The sequence below is a fragment of the Eimeria necatrix genome, genomic scaffold (assembly GCF_000499385.1).
Source record: "Eimeria necatrix Houghton genomic scaffold, Enh_scaff1061, whole genome shotgun sequence".
Taxonomy (NCBI): Eukaryota; Apicomplexa; class Conoidasida; order Eucoccidiorida; family Eimeriidae; genus Eimeria; species Eimeria necatrix.
The window spans coordinates 1-11,451 of NW_013651861.1; the positions used below are offsets into that span (position 1 = coordinate 1).

General features: G+C 58.3%; 4 protein-coding genes across 4 annotated transcripts; 2 read left to right on the forward strand and 2 right to left on the reverse strand.

Moving 5' to 3' along the window:
- Positions 1-193: 193 nt before the first annotated feature.
- ENH_00002060 (hypothetical protein) lies at positions 194-1,584 on the forward strand (the record flags this gene model as incomplete). The annotated part of the gene is made up of 3 exons (XM_013578237.1): positions 194-402; positions 663-962; positions 1,197-1,584. Coding segments are annotated over 3 exons (897 nt in total), but the record flags the coding sequence as incomplete, so codon positions are not given.
- A 1,191-nt stretch (positions 1,585-2,775) lies between these two features.
- On the forward strand, positions 2,776-4,773 carry ENH_00002070 (hypothetical protein, conserved; the record flags this gene model as incomplete). The annotated part of the gene is made up of 1 exon (XM_013578238.1): positions 2,776-4,773. The coding sequence occupies one exon, from the start codon at positions 2,776-2,778 to the stop codon at positions 4,771-4,773; it is 1,998 nt and encodes a 665-aa protein (XP_013433692.1).
- Positions 4,774-7,033: 2,260 nt separating this feature from the next.
- On the reverse strand, positions 7,034-7,384 carry ENH_00002080 (hypothetical protein; the record flags this gene model as incomplete). Its single annotated transcript, XM_013578239.1, has 1 exon — positions 7,034-7,384. One exon carries the CDS (start codon positions 7,382-7,384, stop codon positions 7,034-7,036), a length of 351 nt encoding a protein of 116 aa, XP_013433693.1.
- Positions 7,385-7,940: 556 nt separating this feature from the next.
- Positions 7,941-10,662, reverse strand: ENH_00002090 (hypothetical protein, conserved; the record flags this gene model as incomplete). Its single annotated transcript, XM_013578240.1, has 3 exons — positions 7,941-8,116; positions 8,776-9,033; positions 9,312-10,662. 3 exons carry the CDS (start codon positions 10,660-10,662, stop codon positions 7,941-7,943), a joined length of 1,785 nt encoding a protein of 594 aa, XP_013433694.1.
- Positions 10,663-11,451: the final 789 nt, after the last annotated feature.

Consider the following 11,451-nt stretch of genomic DNA (forward strand, 5'->3'; position numbering starts at 1 on the left):
CACCAGGGGTTGGTGGGGGAGGTGGGGGGGGGTTGCTGCTGTTTTTGCTGCTGTTTTGCTGCTGTTTTTGCTGCTGTTTTGCTGCTGTTTTTGCTGCTGCTGCTGCTGTTTTGCTGCTGCTTTTGCTGCTGCTGTTTATTGCTGCTGCTGCTGCTGCTGCTGCTGCTGTTTGTTGCTGCTTGTGTTGTGTCAGGAGTCGCGTTTGGGGTTGGTGGGGTCTTTGGCGCTGATAGGGGGGCGTTTGCTGCTGCAGCCGCTGCTGTCTTTGCTGCTGCTGCTGCCGGTCTTTGCCCCGCGGCTCTTCGGCAAAAAAAGACTTTCTTCTTTCTTCGACGCCTCCCGCTTCGCCGCGGGAGACGGCTTCCTCCTCAACAGACTCGTCCTCCTCGTCTCCGCGCTCCAGTCCGCTAGGGTTTAGGGTTTAAAGTCTAGGGTTTAGGGTTTAGGGTTTGGGGTTGCAAGCTCCTAGGGTTTAGGGTTTAGGGTTGCAAGCTCCTACGGTTTAGGGTTTAGGGTTGGAAGGTCCTAGGGTTTAGGGTTTAGGGTTGGAAGGTCCTAGGGTTTAGGGTTTAGGGTTGGAAGGTCGGGTTGGAAGGTTTTAGGGTTTAGGGTTTAGGGTTTAGGGTTTAGAGATTGTTGCATTTGCATTTGTTTGTGTGCAGACTGGTGTTTCCGCTGTTTGACCAGGCTTTGCACCTGCTGCTGGTGCCGGAGGGGGCCCCCGTGGGCCCCTTTTTGGCTGCGAAGTTGGGGGCCCCCCTGTTTGCTGCTTTGCTGCAGATGACCATTTTGCTGGTCTTCAGAGACCCCACTTACGTGGCTGCGTGTCTCCTTTGCTTCTGCACTTTGCTGCTGTCTTTTTTCTTTTTGCTGCTGCCGCAGCAGCGCACTGTTGCTGCCTTCGTCACCATGCTCGTCGCCTTTCTCTTCATCGCCTTCACTTCCAGGGCCTTCTACACCCGGTGAGGGTTTAGGGTTTAGGGTTTACGGGGGCTCTTTAGGGTTTAGGGGGGCTCTTTAGGGTTTAGGGGGGCTGTTTAGGGTTTAGGGGGGCTGTTTAGGGTTTAGGGTTTAGGGTTTAGGGTTTGGGGTTTGGGCCGTTTAGGGTTTAGGGTTTGGGTTTGGTGAGGTGGTGCAGCCTGGTGAGGGAGTAGGGTTTAGGGTTTAGGGTTTAGGGTTTAGGGTTTGTGGTTTAGGACCTTCGAAGTGAACCGGCGGCGGCTGTTTTGCAAGTATGTGCTGCCGTACATAATGTATTTGGAGGAAGTGGCTCTGGTGCTGTACGGCAGCAGCAAAGGAGAAGAAGAAACAGAGTCCAGTGGTTCATTTGTTTCTGCTGCTGCGCTGCTGCAGCAGCAGCAGTCTTCGCGGCCTTCGCTGCGGCTCAACAGCAACCCCACCAAGTCCTTCGGGCCTTGGCGGGGTGCTTCTGCTGCTGCTGCTGCTGCTGCTGCTGCGCCCCCAGCAGCAGCAGCAGCAGCAGCAACTGGCGCAGCAGCAGCAGCAAACCGCAAAAACCCTAACGCCGCCGCCAGACACTCCCAAACTGCCGCCCTTATCAACGAACGGGGCACCATGACCTGAGCAGCAGCAGCAGCAGCAGCAGCGACGGCAGCAGCAGCAGCAGCAAGGCCTGCTGCTGCTGCTGCTGCTGTCAGCTGATAGAAACGGACGAGGGATTTCTCTGGCGCCTTTCGCCGCCAGACGACGAAGTTCGAACGGCCAATTCGGCTGTCTTTTCCATTTTATATTTCAACTAAATGCGTCCAGCGAGACCGCTGCTGCTGCTGCTGCTGCTGCTGCTGCTGCTGCTGCTGCTGCTGCTGCTGCTGCTGCTGCTGCTTTATAGTTAGGCGGTTTGCACCAGATTAGCTCCTAGTGGCCAGTGGTCCGCAGCCACTGTGACCATTGGTCCAGTCGGCCCGCCACGCGGCTAGAGGCTGCAGGGCCTTGGGACCTCGCCAGCAGCAGCTGCTCCTGCAGCTGCAGCAGCTGCTGCTGCAGCAGCTGCAGCAGCAGCAGCGGGCATGTTCACGGGATGTGGGGCGGGGCATTAGATATGGGTAGCTTTGGCTGCTGCTTTCAGCGGCGCGTTGGTCTCCTAGGGTTTAGGGTTTAGGGTTTAGGGTGTATGCTCCGGGCTGTAGCAGGGAGGGGGGCCCCCCCAGTAAAATGTCGGGGCGCTGCCGCGGTGTGCGGGTGGGCTATAGGCGCTCCTTTTGCTGCTGCATGTAATGTCTTAAAACAGAATTTAAATGGCATTATTGTCTAATTGGCAAACCTGAAGTGCAAGCGCGGTGGTGGGGCGTTTCCGCTAAGTGGTCCTTCCCCCGGATCGAGTGGCGCTTGCGCCGAAACCTGAGCGGAATTCGCGGCTTTTGCCGTCTTAATGTGTGTTTCTTTTTTAAATGAGAATGCATTTAAAAGTCTTTTTCAATTACTTGCGATTGAGCCGAAGAAAGAGGACCTGGCGGGCGAAGAGAGTGTCGATGGCTCAGCTAGCCGTTGCGTCTGGCGCGGCGATCAGAAACGGAAACCTGAACGGCGGGGAAAACCGCAAAAATTGGGCGTTTTCGACGCGATCTTTCAGCTTTTCGTGTTTTGCCACGCCAATGGCATTATATTTTAGTTAGTTCAAGAAGACAGCGGGAAAAAAAGCTCCATTTTGAGGCAGGATCGGCCTCGCGGCGCCAGTGGTCGGACTGCACTGGCGGCTGAGAAAGCTGCAGGTACACCTGAGACACGCGCGGCGCGATCTGCAAATCCCAAGTTTGCATGCGGTTTAAAAAAGAAACAGAGAATTCTGCAGAACAATTCCTTTTGTTTTTTGAAAGAAAAAGCTCTCAAAGGCTGTCACCCCGTCGCTCGCTGACGCTGCCCGCCGCTCTCCGGCTCCTTGAATTCACCTTTCTTCCGTTCCAACTCTCGCCTCCCTCTGCAGCCTTTTTCTTTGCCCCGGCAGTTCCGTCTCGAGTCGGAAGCTTTCTCCACGCAGTTCAGCAGCAGCAGCAGCAGCAGCAGCAGCAGCTGCGATTTAGGTCTTTGTCCACGCCCGATTCTCTTTTCACTTCTTCTTTCCCTTCTTCTTCCCGAGGCGCTCGATCCTTCAGCAGCAGTTCTGTCTTGGTCAGCTTCCGTTCCTTTCCTGTCTCTGTCTCAGCCGGATCTCTCCATGCCGTCAGCAGCAGGAGCAGCAGCAGCAGCAGCAGCAGCGGCGGCAGCAGCAGCAGCAGCAGCAGGATGACGGCGCGTTTGCTAGAGGGCGGCCTTTGCTGCCACCCTCCCAGCAGCAGCTTCTTCAGCTCGCCTCTTTCCCCTTCGCCCCGTTCGCGGCATCCTCCTTTGTCCGGCAGCACAGCAGCAGCAGCAGCAGCAGCAGCAGCAGGAGAGCCAAAGTCAGTTTCCCAGCAGCAGCAGCAGCAGCAGCAGCAGCAGGAGGTTTCGCGGTGTTCGCCAGGAGTCGTTGGCTGGGTTTTGGGTGGGGGGCAGTGCCCTTTGCGGATGTGGGGGCGGCGCGTGTGGCAGCAGTTGCTGCTGCTGCTGCCGTTGCTGCTGCTGCTGCTGCTGCTGCTGCTGCCTGCGGCGTCGTCGCTGAACCTGGGCCCGCTGCGGGGCCCGTCGCCGCTGCAGGCGGGCCCCGGCGGCTCCTCGCTGCTGCAGCAGCAGCAGCAGCAGCAGCAGCAGCAGCAGCAGCAGGAGAGCCCGCCCCTGAACCTGGAGGAAGATGAAAGCTGCGTAGTAGCAGCAGCAGAAGTGCCCGCGAACCAGCAGCAGCCGCGCAGCAGCGAAGAGCTGCTGCCTTACCAGTGGGCCGAACACGTGGGGGACTCTGTTGCAGTGCAGCAAAGCCTGAAGGCCTACCAGACGGAGAGCAGCAGCAGCAGCAGCAGCAGCAGCAGCAGCAGCAGCGCGGGGCGAGAGCGCGAGTTCATGCTGAGCTTCAAGCTGCCAGCAAACCTGGCCAGCAGCGGCGCTGCTGCGCTGCTGCTGTTCAAAAACTGGGACGGAGCAGCACACGGCTGGCGCTGCAGCAGCCACTTGCTGCAGGTGCTGCTGCTGCGGGACGACAAGTACCTGCAGGGCCGCAACAGCAGCAGCGAGACGGGGGCCCTCGTGGAGGCCCCCCTGGGGGCCCCCCTGGGTCTTTACGAGCTCGACGTGGGGCCCCTCGTCTACGGCCGGGGCCTCGAGGGGGCCCCCCTCCACTTGCTGCTGCGCGAGGCCCACCAGGGCTGCCTCTCCGCCTTCGAGCCCCCGCAGCCGCAGCAGCAGCAGCCGCAGCAGCAGCAGCAGCAGCAGCAGCAGCAGCAGCAGCAGCAGCAGCCGCTGCTGCGGGTGGAAACAGTGGCCAGCGAAGACAAAGATGCTGTTTATGGGGAGTGGGGGCCCTTCGGGACTTGTAGACTTTCTTGTGTTTCTGCGAAGAACTTCGCATGCAGAAAAAGGGGCTGCAGCGCGGGCTGGAACGGGGGCGCTGTATGTACACCCGAGAAAATGGTGGACAAACAGCCCTGCGCAGACCCCACAGTTGCTGCTGCATGCACTTGCCGGGACTTTGCTGCTGCTGCTGCTTGCCCCGCCAATGCTGCATGCGATGACTCAGTCCCAAATAACGTTTCTTGCAAATGCAACGGAGAATTCAAAAGACTCTCCGCCTCCGACAAAACCTTCTGCGAACTCGGTGACCTGCTGTACAGACACCCCAGCGCTGCACAGACGCTGCTGCAGTGTACAGACACCCCAGCACTGCACAGACACCCCAGCAGTGTATAGACGCTGCTGCAGTGTACAGACACCCCAGCAGTGTTTAGGCGCTGCTGCAGTGTACAGACACCCCAGCAGTGTACAGACACCCCAGCACTGTACAGACACCCCAGCAGTGTACAGACACCCCAGCACTGTACAGACACCTCAATGCTGTAGAGACACTGCAGCAGTGTACAGACACCTCAGAGCTGCACAGACACCTCAGTGCTGTACAGACACCTCAGCAGTGTATAGGCACTTCAGCAGTTTGCTGCTGAGTTTTCGAATGCACTGGCCTCGAGTGTGCTTGCGACCACTTCGAAACCCCAAACCCTAAACCCTAAACCCTAAACCCTAAATTGGCGTGTTTGCTGCAGGAAGCACCTCCATGAGCTCCACGGCTTCTTCAGTTCTTGAGGATTCCACTTCGACTTCTCTTTTAATCTTGTGGATCATTTTGGGGGTTTTTGGCTCCGTCGCTGTCATTGGCTGCATTATCCTCCTTTGTGCGTCTAAACCCTAAACCCTAAACCCTAAACCCTAAAACCTCGGTCCTGGAGCGTGGGGCCAGGTGGAGCTCTGTGTTGTTCGATCGAGGGTTTAGGGTTTAGGGTTTAGGGTTTGGGGTTGATGTTGGCATTCCGTCTCCTGCTGCATGGGCGCTTTGCTCGCTCGGCGTCTGTTACCTAGGGTTTAGGGTTTAGGGTTTAGGGTTTAGGGTTTAGGGTTTGGCGGGGGGTTTGATTTGTGTCTGTAGGCGTCAAGGAAAAACCCCAAAGAGAAGAAGATCTTCTTAATGCCACTATAAACCCTCAAACAGGGGACATTGGGGGCCCCCCAAGTCCTAACATGTACTGGGGCCCCTCCCCGTCGCTGCCTGGGGGGCCCCTCCCGATGGGGCCCAGGGGAGGGGCCCCCTTGGGGGCCCCCCAGATGGGGGCCCCGCAGATGGGGGCCCCCCAGATGGGTGTACCCCAGATGGGGGCCCCGCAGATGGGGGCCCCCCAGATGGGGGCCCCCCAGATGGGGGCCCCCATGGCACCCCAGGGCCCCTACCCCACTGCTGCCGGGGGAAGGGCCATGCCCCTCCAGGGGGCCCCCCAGCAAGGGCCAGGCGCTGCTGCCTTTAGGAGGCCTTGAGTGCAGCAGCAGTGCGGGGGTGTGGGGCCCCTGGGGGGCCCCCTAGTACCCTTTTGGGGGCCCCCCGGGGGCCCCACGGCAGGGACTCGATGGGGGGCCCCCAGTAACCCACGCTGCCAAGGGACACCCACATACAGCAATTAAGGAGCTCCTGGGGGCCCCTTGATTAAGGGGCCCCCAGGGGCCCCCCTCCAGGAGCTTCTTCCCAGTTTTAGGGCCCCCGCATTGGCACTCAGTCATTCAGGGGCCCCTGAGCCACGAGGGGGCCCACAGCTGAGTTGGGGGGTCTTAGGGTCTCTCTGGGGGCCCTTTTTCCACAGGTTTAATTCGTGTAAAGAGGGTCTTGGAGGCCCAGTTGAGCCTCGATGTTTGTTTTTCATTTCCTCATTTTGTCTCCTTCTTCTCTTTATACTTTGCTATTTAGGAACCAATCCCCAGCGAAATACCGCCCAGCAGGGGGCCCCTGGGGGCCCCTGGGGCGCCCTTTGGTACCCTTTTTGGCCCCTTTTGGGGCCCATTCGTAGCCCCTTCTGGCCTGTGTGCATTGTTGAGAGCAAGAGCCATTGGGGGCCCCAAGGTGGGATTTTTGGGGCCCCTAGGGGCCCCCAGGGGCCCCTGCGGGCTTTTGGGGGCCTCTGGGGGGCCCCTGAGGGCTCAGTTTGGGTTCTGTAGGTTCATTAGGCCCCTTTGGGGCCCCTTTGAGCCCTTCTGGGGCCCCTCTGGGAGTCCTCTGGGGGCCCCCCTGCACTGTATTTACAGAGTGTGGGGCCTCTTTGTTTACGGAGAGGAGACTGTCGTGTAAAGTGTCTCCCTTTTGTCTTTGTTTTTTGTTTTTTTTTGTTTCTTTTTGTTTCTTTTTGTCTCTTTTTGCAAAATAAATTCTATTTAGAGAATTGGCACTTCTTAGAGTTTAATTGCGGAGTTTTTGGAACTTTTTAAATGCACTTTTAGTTGCAAAAAGTCGAAAAGACCAAAAGGACTAAAAAGCAGCAGAAGTTGGCATTTCTTTTTGCCATTTTGCATTTTTACTTTTTTCTTGAGAAATTGTATTTTATTAATGCCATTTTATTTATAAATTTTTCATTTAAATTCCCTTTTTGTCTTCAGAAATTATATTTTATTAATGCCATTTTATTTTATTTTTCATTTAAATTCCTCTTTTCATTAAAATGCTTTTCTCTTCCCTAGTCCGTTTGCATGCGCCGTCTGTACTGTCTGCGGCTGCCTGGGGCCCCTCCTGCTGCTGCTGCTGCTGCTGCTGCTTGTGGGGGCCCCTGCTGCTGCTGCTGCTGCTGCTGCTGCTTGTGGGGGCCCCTGCTGCTGCTGCTGTTGCCGCTGCTTGTGGGGGCCCCTGCTGCTGCTGCTGGTGCTTGTCGGGCCCCTGCTGCTGCTGCTGCTTGTGGGAGCCCCCTGCCCCTGCTGCTGTTGCGAGTGGGGCCCCCCGCTGCTGCTGCTGCTGCTCATGGGGCCCCCTGCTGCTGCTGCTGCTGCTGCTCATGGGGCCCCCTGCTGCTGGTGCTGCTGCTGCTCATGGACCCCCTGCTGCTGCTGCATGTGGGGCCCCCGGGGCTGCAGGGGGCCCCAGGGATACAAAGAGACAAAAGAGACTTGAGGGAGAAACTAAAGGGCCCCCTGCAAAGACCCAAACCCTCTTTGCATGCATTTGCTTTGCAGGGGCCCCCCAGGGGAGGCCCCACCCGAGGGGGGCCCCTGCAGCTCTCAGGGTTTTGGGGGGCCCCAAGGGGCCCCCCCATACCCTACCCCTGCGAGGCTTTCCAGGGTCTTTGGGGGCCCCCTAGAGGGCCCTAGGGCCCCCTTAGGGGCCCTAGGGGCCCCCCCTTAAAGCCCTCCAAAGGGCCCCCTAGTGGCCTTTTTCGGGGCCCCCTAAAGGCCTTTTGTGGGGCCCCCCTGAGGTCTTTTGAATATCCCCATGGGTCTTCTGGTGGCCGGCGATCTGTATCTTTTGTGCGGGCCCCTTGCTGCCTTGCTGCTGCAGCAGCAGCAGCAGCAGCAGCTGCTGCTGCTGCTGCTGCTGCTGCTGCGGCTCTTCTCCCCTAGAAGCCCCGGGGGGGCCCCAGGGGCCTCCCCCCGAGGCCCCCTGCCCCCGCAGGGTACCCCATGGACATACCCTGGGGGCCCCCCTGCCAATAGGGGCCCCCAAAGTCCTGGGGGGCCCCCGCCATTTCGGGGGGCATGGGGCCCCTGCGGGGGGGCCCCTTTGGCTGCATCACTGAGGCCACAAAAAACAAAACCCTAAACCCTAAACCCTAAACCCTAGCAACTTGTTATTTCAGCCGGTCATTTATTTGAATGCATGCAGGCATGTCTGGACATGTGCACGTTTGCATATTAAAAGAAGCAAGCGACGCCCTAAACCCTAAACCCTAAACCCTAAACCCTAAACCCTAAACCCTAAACCCTTCAAAGGATGAAGGGCAAATCCACCAGCTCTCCCGAAAAGCCACAACAGCAAAAGCAAAGAAAGACAATTCAAGAAATATTGGAGGAGACAAAAAGAAAAAAGAAAAACAAAAAACGAAAAATAAAAAAGATTTAAAGAAAACAAAAAAAGAGACAAAAAGAGACCACTTCTTTGCAAAAAACCCTTCACTGTAGAAAGAGCAGCAGCAGAAGGCAGCAGCAGCAAAAAAGAGCAGCAGCAAAAGGAGCAGCAGCAACAGGAGCAGCAGCAAAAGCAGCAGCAGCAAAAGGAGCAGCATCAACAAGGGGCAGCAGCAACACGGAGCAGCAGCAAGTAGCAGCAGCAAAAAGTAGCAAAAAATTGGGAAAAAGAGAGAGAAGAAAATGGAGAAGTCTGCTGCTGCTGCTGCTGCTGCTGCTGCTGCTGCTGCTGCTGCTGCTGCTGCTGCTGCTGCTGCTGCTGCTGACCTATAAAGACGGCACAGGCCAGCAGCACCACGCCGCCGACGCAGCCAATAATAATCCAAAGTTTGTTGTTGTTGCTGCCTGCTGCTTCTGCTGCTTCTGTTGCTGCAGTGCTCCAAGACGTGTATGTCGTTGTGCTGTTCGTTCCATTCACCATTTCTGCAGCAGCAGCAGCAGCAGCAGCAGCAGCAGCACACGCAGCAGCAGCAGCACACGCAGCAGCATGAGCAGCGGCAGCAGCAAAGGCGCGCCAGCGCCCGCCCAAGCGCCATCATCAGCAGCATCATCAGCTGCAGCATCATCAGCAGCAGCAACATCCTAATCAGCAGCAGCAGCAGCAGCAGCAGCAGCAGCAGCAGCATCGCCATAGCCAGCAGCATCCGCATCACCGGAAGCAGCAGCAGCAGCGCAACCCGCCCAACCAGCCGCCCCATCCAACCACCACCAGCAGCACCACCACCACCAGCAGCAGCACCACCACCATCAGCAGCAGCAGCAGCAGCAGCAGCAGCAGCAGCAGCAGCAGCAGCAAAGGCTACCGAGGTCGCAAATGGTTTCAGTGCCGAAGCTTTCCCTGCGGAAAGTGCCGGGGCAGGAGCAGACGGCGCCTTGCGCAGTGTCTGTACACTCGGCGTTGAGGGGGCAGAGGCCCTCGGCCTGCAGCTGCGTGCAGCTGCATGCAGCAGCAGCAGCAGCAGCAGCAGCAGCAGAACAGGGAATGATCTGCAGCATCTGCTGCGGGTCGCATGCAGCCCCAAGCCCCACTCCCGGCAAACAGGCCCTCTTGCGGCACTGGTGGTTTTGTGGGGAGCTGCAGGAGGCCCTGCATGCAGCAAAAGGGCCCCAGCTGTCGTAAGCAGCATCAGCAGCAGCAGCAGACAGCACCTGCAGCAGCAGCAGCGGCGGGTTGCTGCTGCCGGGGGGGGCGAAGTCTGTGCTGCAGTGCTGACTTTGCTGCCGAATCCGCAGGTGGAGGGGCCCCCCCTTGAGGCCCTTTCCGTAGAAGAGCGAGGAAATGTCGATTTCCTCGTACTGGTTTGCTGCTGCTTGCTGCTGCTGCTGCTGCTGCTGCTGCTGCTGCTGCTGCTGCACCTGCTGCTGCACCTGCTCCGTGCTGGCCCGCGAGTCGTCCCGGGCGGTGCGGTAGCTGTCGTCGAGCATGCGGGTGACTGCGAGCGTGGGGTTGCTGCAGGTGCCGCTGCTGCTGCTGCTGCTGCTGCTGCTGCTGCTGCTGTCGGGGGGCAGCAGGTAGAGCCGCAGCAAAGCCTTTCCATTCTCGAAAGTCTCCTCCGGAATTCTAAAAGACAAAAAACTTTGGCTTTCTCTCCCCGGCTGCTCCGGGCCTTTTGTTTGATGGGCCTGCAGCTCGGAGTTCATAAAGACTTCGTCTTCTTTGTGAAAACCCCACAAAAAAGGAGACACTTGCTGCTGCTGCTGCGCTGCAGCAAGGTTGGCTGGCGCTGCAGTCCCCAGCAGGCAGCTGCTGTCTTCGCGGAAGCCCAGCTGTGCTGCTCCTGCGCTCTCCACTTCTGCGTCCGTCAAGTACAAGCCCGTGCTGCTGCTGCTGCTGCTGCTGCTGCTGCTGCTGCTGCTGCTGCTGCTCAGGGAGTTGGGGGTTTCCGCCGTGCGCAGCGCCCACGCAGCCCACCAGCTGCTGCTGCTGCTGCTGCTGCTGCTGCAGCAGCAGCAGAGCGCGGCGCAGATCCCCAGCACGCACAGCCGGCCCAGCCGCCGCCTGCTGCTGCCGGCGGGGGCGCGCGCGGGACGCGACCTGCTGCGCCTGCGGCTCCTGCGCCGGCTCCTGCTGCTGCTGCTGCTGCTGCTGCTGCTGCTGCTGCTGCTGCTGCTGCTGCTGCTGCTGCAGCGGGCTGCTGCGGCCGGGGCCGCCATCGGGAAGAGACAAGGAGGAAATGGCTGGGGAAATGCTGGGGGGAAAAGTCTTCGACTCAGAGGCAGCCCAAAGGAGCTGCTGCCGCCTCGGCGCTGGGCTCCATCCGCCTGCGCCCTCCGTCGCCTGCGGCTCGCCAGCGGCCCGGAAACCGGACCTGAAAACGCGAAACTGAAAGGAATAAAGGAAGAATTAACAATTTAAAGATAAAAAAGGGGAAAAAAGCGAAAAAAATGAACAAATTGACCCGAGATTCCACCGGAAACGCGTCGATTGCACACCGCCGCCGCCGGCACCAACTCCTTCTCTTTCCGCGGAAACGACGCGCTTTTCCTCCAGTATTTTCCCAACAGGTAATAAAACGAAAAGAGCTCTTTTTAGTCGAATTGGAAAAGAGGAAGATCGGCGGTGGCGCGCAGTCGACGGCGGATCGCGGGAACGGAACTCGCGACGGAGTGGCTGTTCGAAGAAGAAACCGGAGAGCATCCGCGGAGGATCTGGAGAGATCCAGGCAATTTGGAGTTAAATTTGAAGTGAAATCAAATAACGCGAGGGAAATAACCCAAACCTACCTATTTTCGGTCCATTTTGACCGCCAAATTCACATGCGGCGGCGCGGCGGCGACTGGGGGCGGTGAGCACCAGCTGTACGTACAGCTGAGCTCGAGAGGTTTCGCCTCCTGCCTGTCCGTTTCTTCCGTCAAATTTTGTTTTTTTTAACTTTTTAAACTTTATTTTATTTTGTTTTATTGTTTAAACGGCCACGAGGAGCAGCAGCGCCGATTTTATCC